Here is a 17781-nt window from a genome sequence, read left to right as displayed (position 1 = left end):
TTTCCAGTAAAAGATTTAGAATCAGGCCTCAGATGAATCAGGCACCATCTGGATCTCTATATGCCAAACTGGGCTGTTTTTCAAATGGTAAACTCTTACAGTCAGTGCATATTCCTATTGCCTGCAGAAAATGGGAACGAACGAAGAAGCCAAGAAAATTAATATATCCAGTTTAGAGATATATCTCTACTGTGTTCTTTCCAGTGTTAAAGTCATCTACATAATGTATGAAAAAAATGTCTTGACCCTTGAGGTTTGAATCAGCCTTCATTTCTGAAGTTACAACTCCTTAACATGCACATGTTTAACTCAGTGGGAAATTCCTGAAGTGTCTCTTCCCTCTTGTGATTTTAAGATGAGCAATTATCCTTGCCCTTTGAAGGAGGAAGCATGAAAAGGAGACCCAAGCAACAAGAATTTAGACCTGGCTTATAAATGAGAATCCCAGATATAGCTGTGATGGAGTTCTCTGCTTTGTTTTATTCATATAATAGGTCTACGATTAGACAAGCATGCTTTAAAAAATAAAAAGAGTAAGTAGCGAAAATCCGAAAATCCTGGCTAATCCATTGCAATGAGTCATTCAGCATCCTCGGAGGAAATGGAAATGCACATATAAAATAATAATATTCTTGCTGTAGGGCTCATATACCAAGAAAAATACATCCTATAGGAATTAGAACCAGGTGTTAATTGAGTGTGAGTGCAAATGTGTGTCTGCTTCTGTTTCTTTGCCAGTGGCAGCATATGAGGTTTTTTAGTTGTGATAATACTCCCCAGCACATCACAACTCTGTTAATAACTTCTGTGTTAATTCTGTCTGATAGTATGAGTAAATAAGGTCATAACACTGAAATACTATGAAATAGTAAATGATGGATAAAGTCACAAATGCAGGTCCCACTGGATCAAGAATTATATAAATCAGGTATGGGAAACATTTAGCCTTCTAGCTGTTGTTGGATTGCAACTTCCACCAATCTTTGCATGACTACTCTACAGGAAGGAAAGAGAGGAGTCCAGCCATAGCTGGAAGATCACATATTGCCCACTCTGATATAAACCAACAAAGACAAATATTCTTGCAACTGATACACAACACAAGAGGTAGAACTAGCGAGTAGAAAAGAGAGGATAAACACACACACACACACACATATATATATATTCAAGACTCATATAAGAACTGTCTGCTATACATTAGAGTGAAAAAAAGCATTTCCAGATCAAATAAAATCCAAATGAGAAATAAAAAAAGAGCAAAAGCAAATGTGCCTTGAAGTCTTGCATTCTTTTCCAGATTTAATTGTTTTAAAAAGAAGAACAAAATTGAAAACATTAACACATGTACACATGTCTGTATACATTATACAGTTCTACTAACCCAAACCATAGCTGACCTAATTCCATTAGCTCTAAACTAATATGATAGTCAAAGATGCAGGACAAGGAAATAGAACACCAGTAATTAATATGACTTTCCCTCCCGTTGTTGCATTGAAGTGCTTTGGATATATCTGACAAATTAATTTTGATAGCAGAATGCTATATTTTTTGTACATCCCATGAGGATTTCACTTAGCTTCTTGCGGAAGGACCATCTGAATAGAACTGATGTCAAGATTGCAAGAGTGAAATAGCCAAAGATATTTATCTCTAGCTTGTCACGTCTCTTCAGTTCTGAGATGTTGGTGGTGATATAGATGAATGCACTTTTGGACTCAAGTTGTTAAAGCATGTTCATAAAATATAACAGATAGAACCAGGGTGTATCTGCACTACACTTTTATATCAGTGTCATGTAACTTTAATATATTATGGACCAATCTGGCATTCAGCAGCAGCACCAATATTCCTTTTGGAAGATGAATGGCTGAAGGATCAGAGTCAGTATTGGTGAAACAGTTCTATCCATACTGAGGCTACAATCCCAAATCCTCTTAGTGTGGTTTAAATATCTACTCTCAGAATACACTGTGCAAGATCATGCAGAATAGCAACATTATATAACACATGTTCAATGACTAGGTGCTGCGGCATAATGCATAATACATGAGGCACAACAGCAATAGGCAATATAAGATGCCCAGTCACAAGATATACTACGGAACACACAACCACAATGCATATTAGAAGATACACAACTGCAATGCACAATATAGGATACTTAACTTCAATGACCTTGAATGAAAAACTGCAACACTGAATACACAATGCGCAACTGCAAGATGCAAGGAGCAATACAGTCACAACTTACAAAGAATATGCTGTCTGCCCAACTCTGCTTCTTCTGCGATCAGCAAAATACATCTGTTATGCAGTGATGACTTCTTGGCTCAGCATATATAGCATGGTTTATGCATGCAAATGTCCCTAATCGGATATCAACCTGGGCGTATGGGTTGTTTTGTTGAGAACACCTCTGACTGAGAGCAAGGATTAGATGAAGAACGTGCTCAGGTGACTGTATGCTTGGGTATGTGCACTGAATATATCCTAACAATTACATCTGTTTATCCACTGACCTGTGCTGGCATTTCACTCCAAAGACAGAGAGACAGAATGTTATTATGATGTTTGTACATATGCCTTAGTGAATTCCCTGGGAATAATGGGATGCCCCTATCAGTATGCCACTTCAGGATATAACTTCATTTCACACAGGTCCCAGATTTATTCTTTGCAGACCTGTAAAGGTCACTGGCATCTTCTCTGGTAGCTTCGTAGGAATATCACTGTCCCAGATGCTTGGACAGTGACTGAGTGGGTAGGTGGAGAATGAAGATGGTTTCCTTAGAAAGATTGGATTCCTGGAGTTTTCAGTCTACTTGGGTAGCTCATAAGTGTTGCACAGCTGAGTAATCACATTCAGTCGTCTCCATGGTTTCCCAGCTTCTTCCCATGAGCCAATTTCTATCATAAAGATCTTTTGGGTGTTGGCATTTTTCATGGAATCTGGCGTATTCCTTTTCTACTTTGTTTGGAACTTCTACATTATAATTTTGTAATACAGTTTTGGCATGGGACAGAATTCAATATAGGAACAACCTTCACACCCATTTTTTTTAACTTTGGAGGTCCTCTTTAAGGATTTGGGGATGAGGAAAATCTAGCCCGGGAGCTGTCAGACAGTTTACTCCCAGGTAGCAGGAAGGCATACGCCCATTTGGATCCCCCACTTCCTGTCATTACCAAAGAATTATTCTCATTTTCCTATGTATATCCGAAATCTACCTCATTGTGTGAGATTGGGCATGCCAAATTATAATAACTATGCATTTTTTTAAATGAGAAGAGAGAATGGTCAATAACTTTTCCCAACAACTAGGCTGAAGAAATTGTCTTCTTTGAGCAGTAGGCTAGTCACTTGATGTAGAATCCATGTCCTTTGGTGCACCACATCATTGACAATTCTTGCTAACGAAGTTGTAGCTGTATTTTACTCCAACAAAATATTTTGACTTTCCTCCTTTGTCACTTTCCACCAGCGTTCACTATTAGAGGGACATTTTTTCCTCTGTGACTCCTTTATGAGTCTATTTGCAGGCCTATTAAGGGAATCTGAGGTGAAGGTTGGTCACCCTCTATCAGAGTTTACTACCAGAAGAAAATATTTTCTTTGTGATTCCTTTATGCTTTTACTTTATCCTTCCTTCATACCTTCTCCTTTTAAAAAATGATCTTAAACAAGGTTGATATGGAGAGGCTACTTTGTTGATCATATAAATTAGATTTAGATAAATTGCAGTCATACTTAATGATTGCCTGCTATGTAAGTGTCAACACGCTTGAATTAACACCACCAGCAAATGATATTTACACCAATACTGTTGGGTCATGTGTACAAAGCTAATGGGCCCATAGAGTGACTGAAACCTAATTATCTTTTCTTTGACTAAGGTATTGTTTTACTCATACAGATAGATAAAGAAGGATTAAACTGGTTTCCAACCAATGTTCCAATGTCTTAACAATCAAACATAACTCTGTCTGTTGCAAGCAATAAGAGTCAATGAATAATGGATGTTGAGAGAGGTAGATAGAGAGGCACGAGGCAGATCCACCAGGTACTTATATCTGCTCTCAGTAGTATGTTTGCTCCTCACTACAGAGCATTCTAATACCTTCTTCCCAGGGAGAAAGAACCAGATGAGACTGGAAGGCAAGTGTGTAGCCACAGGGAGGGGAAAAATAAGGGTGTTCTCTCCACACACCATGACATTCTCTTTCATTCCTCAAGTTTCTGGCACTGCAGTAACTTAAACCTTTGCACAAGCTTTTAGAAGAAAACAAAAGCTGGGTTGAAGTTAAACATCAAAAAAACCAAGTTGATAGCAACCAGACAGATTGATAACTGGCAAATAGAGGGAGAAAACATGGAGGCAGTGACAGACTTTATATTTCTAGGCACGGAAATTACTACAGGCACAGACTGCAGCTAGGAAATCAGAAGACATTTACTTCTTGGGAGGAGAGCAATGACCAACCTCAATAAAATACTGAAGAGATCACACTGGGAATGAAAGTCTGCATAGTTAAAGCAATGGTGTTCCCCGTAGTAACTTATGGATGCGAGAGCTGGACCATAAGGAAGGCTGAGCGAAGGAAGATAGACACATTTGAACTGTGGTGTTGGAGGAAAATTCTGGGAGTACCTTGGACCACAAAAAGATCAAACCAGTCCATACTTTAGGAAATATTGCCTGACTGCTCACTGGAGGGAAGGATATTGGAGGCAAAGATAAAGTACTTTGGCCACATAATGAGAAGACAGGAAAGCTTGGAAAAGACAATGATGCTGGGGAAAATGGAAGGAAAAAGGAAGAGGGGCCAACCAAGGGCAAGATGAATGGATGGTATCATTGAAGTGACTGGCTTGACCTTGAAGGAGATGGGAGTGACAACAGCCAACAGAGAGCTCTGGTGTGGGCTGGTCCATGAGGTCACGAAGAGTCGGAAGCAACTGAACAAATAAACGACAATAACAAAGCTTTTTGAAATATAGTTTTGGAATCCATAGAAAAGTGATAGGGAAATCACAAAGGAAATGCAAAGACAAAAAAATCAGTAAGAGTTCTAGATGAGAATGGTTTTCAATGTCTCACTCACTAGTATTCTAGAAATTTGGGGACTGAAAGAAAAATGGGTGGGGAGCAGAATTCTACAGTCTTAGTAGAAAGGTAGAGACTGATAGAGAGAGGAACACTAGTTGGGTGTGGTTTTGGTCAGTGTCGTAGCAACAACAGCCTTTTCCTACTCTATCTTATTAATAAGTTCAGCTGATTAATTGATCCCAATAGATTGAACAAAGGTCCTCACACCATTTCTGGAATGCAATGGATATGTTAAAGCTTGCTGTTGTCAGATGTGCCTGAAATCATTGTTGGAGTAAAACTGAGTGTAAGCAAATATACAAACAATGTGTTGTCGAAGGCTTTCATGGCCAGGATCACAGGGTTGTTGTGTGTCTTTCGGGCTGTGTGGCCATGTTCCAGAAGCATTCTCTCCTGACGTTTCGCCCACATCTATGGCAGGCATCCTCAGAGGTTGTGAGGTATGGAGAAAACTAAGCAAAGAGGTAAATATATATCTGTGGAAAGTCTAGGGTGAGAGAGGTCAGTGTGAATGTGTAGTTAATCACTTTAATTAGCATTGAAAAGCTTATCTGCTGTCTTCTTCCTGCCTCTGGGGCATCCTTTGTTTAGAGTCGTTAACTGTCCTAGGTTGATTCATGTCTGGAAATCCTCTGTTTTCAGAGTATTGCTTTTTATTTACTGTTTTGATTCTTGAGTTTTTTAATACTGGTAGCCAGATTTTGTTCATTTTCATGGTTTCTTCCTTTCTGTTGAAGTTGTCCACATGCTTGTGGATTTCAATGGCTTCTCTGTGTAGTCTGACATGATAGTTGTTAGAATGGTCCAGCATTTTTGTGTTCTCAAATAGTATCCTGTGTCCAGGCTGGTTCATCAAATGCTCTGCTATGGCTGATTTCTCTGGTTGAATTAGTCTGCAGTGCCTTTCATGTTCTTTGACTCTTGTTTGGGCGCTGCGTTTGGTGGTCCCTATGTAGACTTGTCCACAGCTGCATGGTATCCGGTAGACTCCTGCAGAAGAGAGAGGATCCCTCTTGTCCTTCGCTGACCGTAGCATTTGTTGGATTTTCTTCGTGGGTCTGTAGATAGTTTGTAGGTTGTGCTTCTTCATCAGCTTCCCTATGCGGTCAGTAGTTCCCTTGATGTATGGTAAGAACACCTTTCCTCTGGGTGGATCTTTGTCTTGACTCTCATGACTTGTTCTTGGCCTTGCAGCTCTTCTGATGTCTGTGGTGGAGTATCCATTGGCCTGTAGAGCCCAGTTTAGGTGGTTAAGTTCACCTTGGAGGAGGTGAGGTTCGCAGATTCTTTGTGCACGGTCTGTCAGGGCTTTGATTGTGCTCCTTTTTTGACTTGGGTGATGGTTGGAGTTTTTATGAAGGTATCTATCTGTGTGTGTAGGTTTTCTGTAAACTGTGTGGCCCAATTGTTGATTGGGTTTGCGGATGACCAGAACATCTAGAAATGGCAGTTTTCCTTCCTTTTCTTTTTCCATGGTGAATTGGATGTTTGGGTGGATGCTGTTAAGATGGTCCAGGAACTTGCTGAGTTCTTCCTCTCCATGGCTCCAAATCGTGAAGGTGTCATCTACGTATCTGAACCAAACAGTTGGCTTTTTTGGTGCTGTTTCTAGGGCCTGTTTTTCAAAGTATTCCATATAGAAATTTGCTACTACTGGGCTGAGAGGGCTCCCCATGGCCACTCCATCCTTCTGTTCATAGAATCCAGTGTCCCACTGAAAGTAGCTAGTGGTGAGGCAATGGTGAAACAGGGCTGTGATGTCTTCTGGGAAGTTTTGTTTGATTAGTGTGAGGGTGTCAGCTACTGGGACTTTGGTAAAAAGGGACACCACATCAAAGCTGATCAGGATGTCCTTGGTGCTTAGATTGAGGTTGCTGATCTTTTCAACAAACATTCCACATATATATAAACCCCACTTGTCTAGTTTCCAACAGACCTCACAACCCCTGAGGATCCTTGCTATAGATGTGGGAGAAACATTGGGAGCATGGAACATGGAACATGGCCATACAGCCCAGAAAACCCACAGCAACCCAAAGACACAGACTTTAATTAAGTTAGAATGACACCCCAAAATATATCAAGCTTAAGAGATCACACACCATTACAATTTTTATAGTTTTTTAATGTTTTAATGTTATTCATTCACATTGCTTATTAGAATGTTTTTTAAAAGCAGTTCACTGTTTTCATTTCTTTTAGTGTTTCAAAGGTAATTTTGCCTGTTTTAGTATTTCAGTGATAACATGCTACTTTGCTCTTTGCCATTTCATTATGTTCGTTGCCTTAAGACAGACTAGAATTGATAAGAGAACAATTTGCAAATTACTGTTGCAATGTTTCAAAACATGTTCCCATTTTAAAAGTATTGTTTAATCATAACCCCCAAAATTTACTTCTTACAACAATATGCCATTGAAGTCCTACTTCTTACAAAATATTACTTTTGCAAGCTAACATTGCTACACCCATTACTCACTCCAAAAGTGGAAGAATTCTTTTTAGAGAATGTTATTGTAATGTTTACATTACTTTCAAATTCTGTGCTATTCAGTGGTAGTGAATGGTGGGTTTCATATTACTGATGCATGTACACTGCTGAATTAATGCAGTTTGATACCACTCTAACTAGATCAATGCTATGGAATCCCAGAATTCGTAACTTGATGAGGCATCATCATGCTTTGGCAGAAAAGGCTAAATGTGTTGTAAAACTACAACTGTAAAGGGTAGTTGCCTCTTCCTACGGTATCCACTAAACAGCCAAAGGCCCACAGTGTTTTCACCATTTCCTGATTTTAAAAAAAAAGGAAAAAAAAGAATGTCACCTAATGAAAGTGTATTCTGGAATCCCTTTGAGATTACCTAGCATTCTTTTAAACCATGAGTGTTTCAATATAGAATTTATTTTGCTTGCACTGCTTAGAAAGTCCTGAGATCAGCTTCTTGGACTGAGAAGCATACTGCTTTCTTCTTATGTTTGTCATAATTCCTTTCGTCTTGTTTCCTTTTATTGTTATGCTGCTTTTGCTATTCCTCCATATGATAATTTTATCATACAGCAGGAGCAGGGAAAAAAAACTGTCAGGGATGTCTACTATCAAATGTTTAAAAATGCCAATTTTTTAATTGCTGCTTCCACTCTTTGAATACAGAATCAGCTAAGGAGAAGGAAGAAGAACTCTCTTTGGATATGCAAACCACTTTATGTTCATTGTGAACCAATAGCATGGTAATAACAAGGGATGCCTGACTTACTAAACACTTCAGGGAGGCTCATAAGACTCTGTGTATGGACTGCTGTCAAATTAATGTCATTACATGCTGATACCTCCATTGATTTATGGCAAAGTAGCCAGTATTCCCTGTGGACTCAGCATGGCAAAGGGCTAGCAGGGATTCCCACCTGCACTCCCTCCCTTCCCCTGAACTCAGATGTTCAGCGATAAGCACATCCTTAAGTGCTTTGCTCTGAGTGAGTCCAGATGTACATGATTCAGAAGAAGAACTCAAGGGTTAAATAATCCAAAACCATCTTTTCCTGTATGTATGTATGTATGTATGTATGTATGTATGTATGTATGTATGTACAGTACAACTATTGGTTTCTGTGGTTTTATTTATCCATATCTGACAAAATATGTTCTCTCTGGGTATTTTCTCCAGAGTGATTCATGGTACAGGCAGTCCCCAAGTGATGAACAAGGTAGGTTCTGTAAGTTTGTTCTTAAGTTGAACTTATATGTAAGACAGAACAGGTACATTCTTTAAGGATAACATCACACACACACACACACACACACACACACACACACACTAGCATTGGATAGCATAGGTTTACAACTCCATGGTGTTTGTTTTGCTGTCTGTGTGCCAGTTCAGAAGATTTCACCTCATTTTCTGTCCCTGTGTTAGTTGGATTTTGAAAAATTTGGCTTGTTGTGGAAACAAGAAGTGGTGATAAAGCTTGAAACATCTTTTCCCCATGATAACTCCATGATATCACAGTTGAGACACCTTTTCCCCATGATAACTCTTTCAGGAGTGTATTTCCCTTCCTAGGGGTAAATTTCTCTCACCTGTTGTCTCACCCTCATTCTTAAGGTAAAGGTAAAGGTTTCCCCTGACGTTAAGTCCAGTCGTGTCTGACTCTGGGGGTTGGTGCTCATCTCCATTTCTAGGCCGAAGAGCCGGCGTTGTCCGTAGACACCTCCAAGGTCATGTGGCCGGCATGACTGCATGGAACGCCGTTACCTTCCCGCCGGAGCGGTACCTATCAATCTACTCACATTCGCATGTTTTCGAACTGCTAGGTTGGCAGGAGCTGGAGCTTACAGCAGGAACTCACTCTGAATTCAGGATTTGAACCCAGGACCTTTTGGTCTGCAAGTTCAGCAGCTCAGCGCTTTAACACTCTGTGCCACTAGGGGCCCCTCATTCTTAACTATGATTAATTTGTAAATTGGATATTTGTAACTCGGGGACTGCCTGTATTCTTAGGCAGGAAATCCTTAAAATATAGGGTTCCACACAAAGTATGTCTGTTATTGTCAAAAGAATTTAAAAGTAACAGTTGTGTGTTCAAATGGGCATCTAATCCTAATTTTTGAACACCCATTAGAGACAAATGGACACTAAAATTTAATCAATGAACCAAAAACATGGATGCAGTTTGTAAGCTATACTAAGAAATGGCCTAAGGACTACATCAGATGGGCAAAATTGTCCATCTTATGACACTTGGACCTCTCTTCAGGCACAGAGCCCACTGGATCCCATCACATGATGTCAATCTACTTCTGAAGGGGCGCTATGCCTGAAGTGAGATCCAAGTGTTGCAGGAGGCAGTGCCGGCAACATGGGAGGCTTCCTGTGTTGCATAAACAACAACGGGGAGAAGCCAGGCAGCGAGGGCAATGCAGGCGATGCGGGGTGCAGGGCAAAAGATTCCCCATGCCAGATTCATCACAATCCATGGTGAATCACCCCGCTATTGCCCAGATAGGTGACCTCAATGTGATAAGGGTCTTGTATTCATGCAGACTAGACTAGTCCCAGTTCCACAACTGATTCATTGGATCTACCTTTAAGCCTAACCTATAAGACTCCAAACAATGTCTCTCAATGCATTGGGAACACTGCATTTTCTCCTTTTAAAAAAAAACCCAAAAAATATTTTTGACTTAATGTGTTGTCGAAGACTTTCATGGCTGGAATCTCTGGGTTGCTGTGAGGTATCCGGGTTGTATGGCCATGTACCAGAACATGGCCATACATGTTCTGGAACATGTGTTTTCACCTCAATCCATATGTCTCAGTTGTACATAGCAGACAAGCGTCCACTAATGAACCATTTCATTACCCAGTTACATTTTTAGAAGTCCTTAGTAAGTATGTATTTTTATATCCTGCCATTTTTCCACTATAGAACCCAAGGCAGAGTATAACACAAACTGGAATGAAATTCAATACCAATATTTTATAAAATTAGAGAAAAATTAAAAAATCAATTCAACAAGTATATTAAAAATTAACACTGGATTAAAAACAAATTTAAAACCATTTGAACACATTGAACAAAAGGGGAATGGTGCTTAACATCTTCCATTACAAGGAATTCCACAGCCTGGGAGCAGCCATTGATAAGGTCTTTTATTGTGCTACTCATCAAACATACCTTTGAAAATGGTGGGAGCAAGAGAAACCATAATTCCAAAGTCTTGCAGAATAGTAACTTTGAAAAATGTATCTGGATGAAATCAAATGCTTCCAAGATTTTCAAATTCAATATTATTTTGTAACAAGAGTTCCACTTTAACTGTCATGGTTCTGTCATGGAATTTGCATTTTATAATTTATCATTCTTAAAGAACTTGTGTGTCACACACCTAACTGAACATCATTCCATGGGTTAGAACTTCACAGTGCTATAATTGTGAAATGTTAGAGGACCATTGTTTGGCAAATAAGTGAGAACACCCTAATCAACATTGCAGCAAGATATTTTATATCTTGAATTTAAGGATAAAGCATTCAATCCATAGGCATGACACTAGGATTATCTATGCTAGTGCTTGGAAGCATCCATCAAAGATAGTGGCTTTCCCTTGTGTTCAATAGTTATGTTGACTGTACTCTAAAGGAATCCTTTTGACTATTTCTATTCCCATGACTTCTTGTAATTTCTCCATATTCTTCTGAGCCATATTCTTGGTTAATATTTTAGTTTTTTCTTTATTGATCTTCAGTCCAGCCACCTCCCCGAAATTTTCAATTGTCTTCCACCATAAATCAAATTGTTTTAAAGGGTCTTCTATTAAACAAACCAAGTCATCCGCAAACGCGCGGGTTTTGTAACCCTTTTGAGATTCTTCCTTTTTACTGTCTGTGGAAGACATACTGAAGCCTTCCACAATCAGAAAAAAAGCATAGTGTTCTCAGATCCAAGGCATCATCATACCACAGTTCAATTTTGGATGGTTTCAGCATAAGCATAACTTTCCAACTTCTACCACTGCTTCAAATTAACGCAGCATGCTTATTTTCAGATTAAAAGAGGGAAAATATTTTCCCCAAGGTGAATACAGTCATAAACAAGACCTTGTTTACTGAGCTTCTAATAACTTTCATTAATTCCTGATTTGTATGAAAACAAAGTGGTGTGTGTGTGTTTAGAGAGTAAAGCGTATCCCAGCCATGTTTATTTTTTTAAAAGATACCATAACAATAAAAAAGAAATGAAGTAAAAATGGTGTTGCAGGACATTTATTTTTAGAAACAGCATATAATTAAATCCAATGAATGCAGTGCTTTTCTGAGTTCTGAATTGGAATAGCCAGCACAATTAGAAAGAAAAGTCTCCCTGGTGCTGGTAGAACATTTTAAAAACTCTCTTGCTCAGCAAATCGCAGTTACACATTCAGTTCACTGAGCCTTCCAAAAGATGAAAATGATTTCCATCTCCAAATATTTGTCTTGGGATCCTAGTTTGCCTTTGTTTTTCCTATGTTAAAAAAATCTTAATGAAACAAATTTAATACAAATTCAGTAAATAAATTGAGAACACATTTGTAAAATCTTTGAAGTCAATCATTTGAAACCTCTGCCCATTCTCCTGTCTGTAACCAACTAACCAATCATATACATCAATTGTCACAGTAGGACAAAAATTTCTGTCTGATGAGTCAAAAACAGAAATCATGTATGCAGTTGTGCCTATGATGTGCAAAGCCAGCTCCAGTTTGGAAGGACCAAATTTCCCAGCAAATGTCCCCCACTGGGCTCCATAGCAGATATACCCAAAGGCAATGGCTATGTCTCAGCAGATGAAACCCCACCTATACTGCCATATAATACAGTTTGAAACTGTATTGTATGGCAGTGTAGATGTCATGTAATATAGCCTCCCAGCCTGTGTCTAGGAGTCAGCTGTCATTTCAGTTTCTGAGTGTTTCAGAACAATGACACAATGGAAGTTCTGGTAGTGTCTTGATCCAATTGTTCAGCACTAACTGAACCACTACAAGCAGTGGGAATTGATGGGTCCAATATTGCTGGGTTGGTGACTACACTTTGAATTTCTGTCTGAATTTTAAAGCTGTTGAACCTATGGGGGAAGTCTCAGTGACTATGATAGTTTTTTTAAAAAAAAGTTTAGATTTTAAATCCTGGAGCCACATCTGGGCAGTTGAAGCCCCCGGTGGCGCAATGGGTTAAATTCTTGTGCCAGAGGACTGATGACTTGAAGGTTAGGTTGCTGACCTGAAGGTTGCTTATTCAAATTCAACCCAGGGAGAGCGGGTGAGCTCCCTCTGTCAGCTCCAGCTCCCCATGCGGGGATATGAGAGAAACCTTCCACAAGAATGGTAAAACATCAAACATCCGGGCATTCCCTGGGCAGCATCCTTGCAGACGGTCAATTCCCTCACACCAGAAGTGACTTGCACTTTCTTAAGTTGCTCTTGAAAAAAATCAGAAAAAAATCAGGCCCGTTCATATTAATTCAGTTTTAAACACTTGACTCTAATTAGGTTATTGTAGAGCTGAAAAATATGAAGAAAAGGACAAAGTGGGGTAACTCCCTTATGTGGAAAGGTTACAATGTTTAGAGTTGCTTAAATTAGAAAAAGGCAAGTGCGGCAGTGGGACAGTGCATCTGCTCCAGGTTTCAGTCTTAATTTCCAAGGAGCTTGCAATGGGATTTGATCTGCTTTTTAGATCCCTGTTTGCCTCATTTGAGTTCTGGACACTGTATGTAACAGATGTGTATTGAATAGTAGTATCATATGAAAATAAATGCATCTTAACCCTGGGCAGGGAGCCAGGCTAAGTGGAAATAATGATAAGGCAAAGGTAAACAATAGCTAATAATAATAAGCCTGGCAGTATGAGGTCACTGGCTTAATACACACTTCTTCAAGTTTATACAAGAGAGAAATTAAGTCTAAAGCCTGATCCTCCTCAAAGGTACATTACTGACACCAGTAAGATGGATATAATTCCTATCCAATCCCAGGTGAAGTTAGGACTTTGTTAAATAAGACCGGCAAACCAGCATTGAAGCTGGACTGTCGCCTTTGGCAATGGTACCTAGTGCACAATGCCATGAGCATCTTACTCTCTGCTCTGCAGCAATGCATTTAAAACAATGCCTAGTAACAAGACACTGAAAAACAGATGCGATGGGAACCATCAAAAGTTTCCCGTCCCGTTTCATTGTCCAACCATCACAAGTCTGTTGTATCCTATGGACTTTGATGCAGAACCATAGGATCCCATGGAAAGCAATGGTTTTAACCTGGATGACTGTCTCTTGTATCCTGTGGGGTTTGGTGCAGAACCATAGGATCCCATGGAAAGAAATGGTTTTGACCTGGATCACTGTCTCTTTTATCCTATGTGGTTTGGACAGAACCATAGGATCCCATGGAAAGAACTGGTTTTAAACTGGTGTCAGTCTCCTTTAATGTAAGGGGCTTAGGGCAGGGCAGGGCAGGACAGGGCAAGGGATCTCTTGGTTTTCGGTTATTGTTGTTTCTCCTGATAAAAAAGTAATACCAACCTTGTGGTAAATGTAAGATGAATGTATTGCCAGCTCTTAAGTTTCCACGTGTGAGTCTGATGGGGAAGCAGAACTCCAAACAGGGCGATTCTCTCCCTTAAAGGGATGGTCACCCATGCTTTCCCTTCTCAATATGATAATAGTCACTGTAGTAAAACAGCTCACGGGTCAGAGCAGGCTGAATTTTAAAGTAAAGGTGTATTTTGTGAACTTGATCTCAAGAAGTCATGGGTTACAATGTCATACTGTGTGGATATTGTTTCTTCAGAAGAAAACCTATGTTATATCAATCAGATCAAAAACCCACTAGTGTAATTGCCCTTTTCACATTTTAATAGCCAATGTATTCAGTAGCTTGAAGTATCATTAACCTTAGAGGTTCAGTAGCTTCCCTGCACATATATGTAGGTAAATTGCACCCCAATCCACTATGCTATATTATTGTCTGAGTTCAGTGGGGCTGACCTTTTGAAAAAGAGCTATAACTATATGCAAACTAATATTTCTGGAGTCCTGCTTATTGCACCACCTGACATCCACCTTAAATCAAGAAACAGTTTTCTGAGATCTATAGAGATACCTGCAGGAACACTACAGCAAGTCAGAGTCCAGAAGTGGCAGGCTAGAACCCAGAACCTCAATAAGTGGCTGAGACCGAATGAGAAACTCCCTCCTGGGCACACAGAAGACAGGGCGATTTCGAAGACGCTGAACAGATCTGCGCCACCAGATGCAGAGCCAATCTTCAGAAATGGAACCACAAAGTGGAGTCCACTAAATGTGAGTGTGGAGAAAAGCAAACCACAGACCACCTACTGCAATGCAGTCTGAGCCCTGCCACATGAAGGACCTTCTTATAGCAACGCCAGAGGCACTCCAAGTGGCCAGCTAAGGACATTTAGCATAATGACACGTTTTTAACTTTGTTTGTGTCTTTAAAATACCCTCGGTTTGCTTCTGATACGATAAATAAATTCTTCATCCTGATGCAGTCCAACGTTTTGATTCTGCATTCTTTAACAGAAATAAATACTAAAAGGTGCAGCAATGAAGCCCTTAGTGATCTTCTGGAAGAAAAATATTCCTGAAATAAACTATTAAAAAAGAAAAAATACATCAATTGTGTCTATAAAATGGCACGAATAGAGTTGTTATTAAAAACAACATGATACATGGAGTTCCAAAGTCCTTTTCACTGGATATAGTGACACTGGATGATACTGACAGAACATTGCAACACTTATTTACATTAGGGGTGTTTTTCCATTTACGGTTTATAAAAATTACTAACAAAACAAATGAGATCACTGGAATTTAAGAAAGAATATAAAAGAATGAATTCTAAATTTAAAACAGGCAGGACTAGATAATGAATTGGAAAAGAAATCAAAATAACCAGAGCTGTTGACTTTGAATCATGCGCAGGGAGTCAAACTCAATGTGTCTTGTATGTGATTATTATCCAAACATTTTCTTGGATACAAGTTCCAACAAAAGAAAAGTAATAAAGTTATCAAGCTACTCAACTGTACTAAAAAGAAGTCACACATTTGTGTAGCAACATGTCATAACAATCCACTTGTGTGAGTCTGCACGAGAAGTCAAAGATGCATTTAATCAATCTGCTTTTTCTTCTTCCGCTGTTGGATAGGACCAAAAAGGGGGTGGATGGGAGAGCATGTTCTATGTTTTCATTGTGAATGCCACAAAAATGCACAAGTGAAAGACAAAGCACAGAGGTATGGTAGCCTTGCAGACAGATGGGTAGCCTGCAGCTTGGCCAAACAACTGTATTAACAATTTATAGTCAAAGGTGTTTTCTATTAATCCAGAATCTTTCTTAATCAAGGCAAACGGCCACATCCCGAGGCATCTGCATTAAATGGAATCTGGTGTTAGCCGGTTGGTTTACAGACTGTTTCTTCCTAAATAGCTGCTTTAAAATTAATAGCTAAGCAGCCATAGGGCCCATCTGCACAAAAACAGGGGCTGTGCCTTTTCATTTTCCACATTTGGAGAGCTGGAACTTCATACATTTCAATCCTATGAGCAAAATTTAAATATTATCTGGAGTTAATTGCCACTCAGATCTAAATTCATACTTTTGAAACTGTGGAACTTCACAGAATTCAATTTCCTTTATAACTCAGATGGAAGAAATCCTAAATGTGCTGTCTGCATATTAATTTAATCTTGAGAACTGTTGTAGTTAGTTACAATGTGAGGCTTGCGGTATTTAAAGAGATGTGTGTGTGTAGCAACCTCAAATTTCCTGTAGAGCCTTGGATCAATCACTGATTTTCTGATCTGCAAGCAGCTGAGCCAAGATACTTGGATTTAAAATGTTCTTTATCTTTGTAAGGGCTGGCTTCACCTAAAGTTACATATTATTGTGGTTCACTTCCTTCTAAGCCAAACCGAAATCCTGCTTCAATACGTTATGGGTTTCTTGAACTCATTATTACTCAGTTTTGGCAATAAAAATAGCCTTACTCAGGGAATTTTGATATAAATGGACAAAACTGTAAAGCATGTGTATGCTAAAATGCAACATAAATGGGTATATATAGAACTGCATGTAGTTTAGCTAAATGCCTGGGGGCTGAAGGTTCACTGGTTTTAATTTGTATTTAGATATGTTTCAGGTGCTTGGTTGGTAGTATCCAAAGGAAGGTTATATGCACAGAAAAGATAAGATTGTTAAACTATGTTGCTTTTCCTTCTCAATGTAGGATCTCAATCAACCTTGTCAAATACAGTTTCTGCCCAAAGGAGAAATAGTTTCAGAGGTGATTATGGGATTGCCTTGGGGCCAATGAGCCTAAATCTTCTCATGCCTTCTTCCAACTGCTATCTTTATTGAAAACAGGTCTCTTAAATGCAATAGCACATTTTATAAATCATCCCACTAAGTCCACACTTGCTCATTTTACTGCAATAGATTATTTGAAGAGGAAAACTACTTTTAGAACAGAATAGCAACTTGCTGATTTTGAAGTGGGAACTTGTTGAAATGAAAGAAAAAGTGAAATGACTGGTCAGTGTGCAAGGTTCCCCTCTGTTGCCTCTTTTTTACCCTCTGTTGCCATTGCCTCTTTTTTCAATCCTATGCCATATAAACAAAAGCGAGCAAAGAGAACACTATTGGGTTGCTGTGAGTTTTCCAGGCTGTATGGTCATGTTCCAGAAGCATTCTCTCCTGATGTTTCACCCACATCTATGGCAGGCATCCTCAGATGTTGTGATGTCTGTGAAACTAGGCAAGTGTGATTTATATATCTGTGGAATGATGTCCAGGGTTGGAGAAAGAACTCTTGTCAGTTTGAGGCAATTGTGAATGTTACAGTTGGCCACCTTGGTTAGCATTGAATGGCCTTGCAGCTTCAATGCCCGACATAGCAAAGCACTTGATGAACCAACCTGGACACAGCATATTATTTGAGAATATGAAAATGCTGAACCCCTCTAACAACCACCATGTCAGATTACACAGAGAACCAATAAAATCCACAAGCAAGTAGACAATTTCAACAGAAAGGAGGAAACCATGAAAATGAACACAATCTGGCTACCATATTTTAAAAAAACCTCTAAATCAAGACAGTA

At 39.2% G+C, this 17781-nt stretch overlaps 1 protein-coding gene across 1 annotated transcript; it reads right to left on the bottom strand.

The window, feature by feature from the left end:
• Positions 1–2656: 2656 nt before the first annotated feature.
• On the bottom strand, positions 2657–7708 carry LOC134299568 (uncharacterized). The gene is made up of 2 exons (XM_062982739.1): positions 5786–7708; positions 2657–2759 (listed from the first exon to the last, which is right to left on the bottom strand). The coding sequence occupies exons 1-2, from the start codon at positions 7108–7110 to the stop codon at positions 2657–2659; spliced, it is 1428 nt and encodes a 475-aa protein (XP_062838809.1). The 5' UTR covers positions 7111–7708.
• Between the last annotated feature and the right edge of the window lie 10073 nt (positions 7709–17781).

This window comes from Anolis carolinensis, chromosome 5 (assembly GCF_035594765.1).
Source record: "Anolis carolinensis isolate JA03-04 chromosome 5, rAnoCar3.1.pri, whole genome shotgun sequence".
NCBI classification, from domain to species: Eukaryota; Metazoa; Chordata; class Lepidosauria; order Squamata; family Dactyloidae; genus Anolis; species Anolis carolinensis.
The sequence above is the reverse complement of the archived record's forward strand: the minus strand, read 5'-3'. Positions and strand labels throughout refer to the sequence as shown.

Excerpts from the sequence above, each read along its gene's own strand:
- LOC134299568 (XM_062982739.1), bottom strand. The coding sequence starts at position 7,110 with ATGTTCCATGCTCCCAATGTTTCTCCCACATCTATAGCAAGGATCCTC. Across the intron at positions 2,760-5,785 it reads CCAGTATTAAAAAACTCAAG|TCACTGTCCAAGCATCTGGG; the intron begins AATCAAAACAGT and ends CTACCCACTCAG.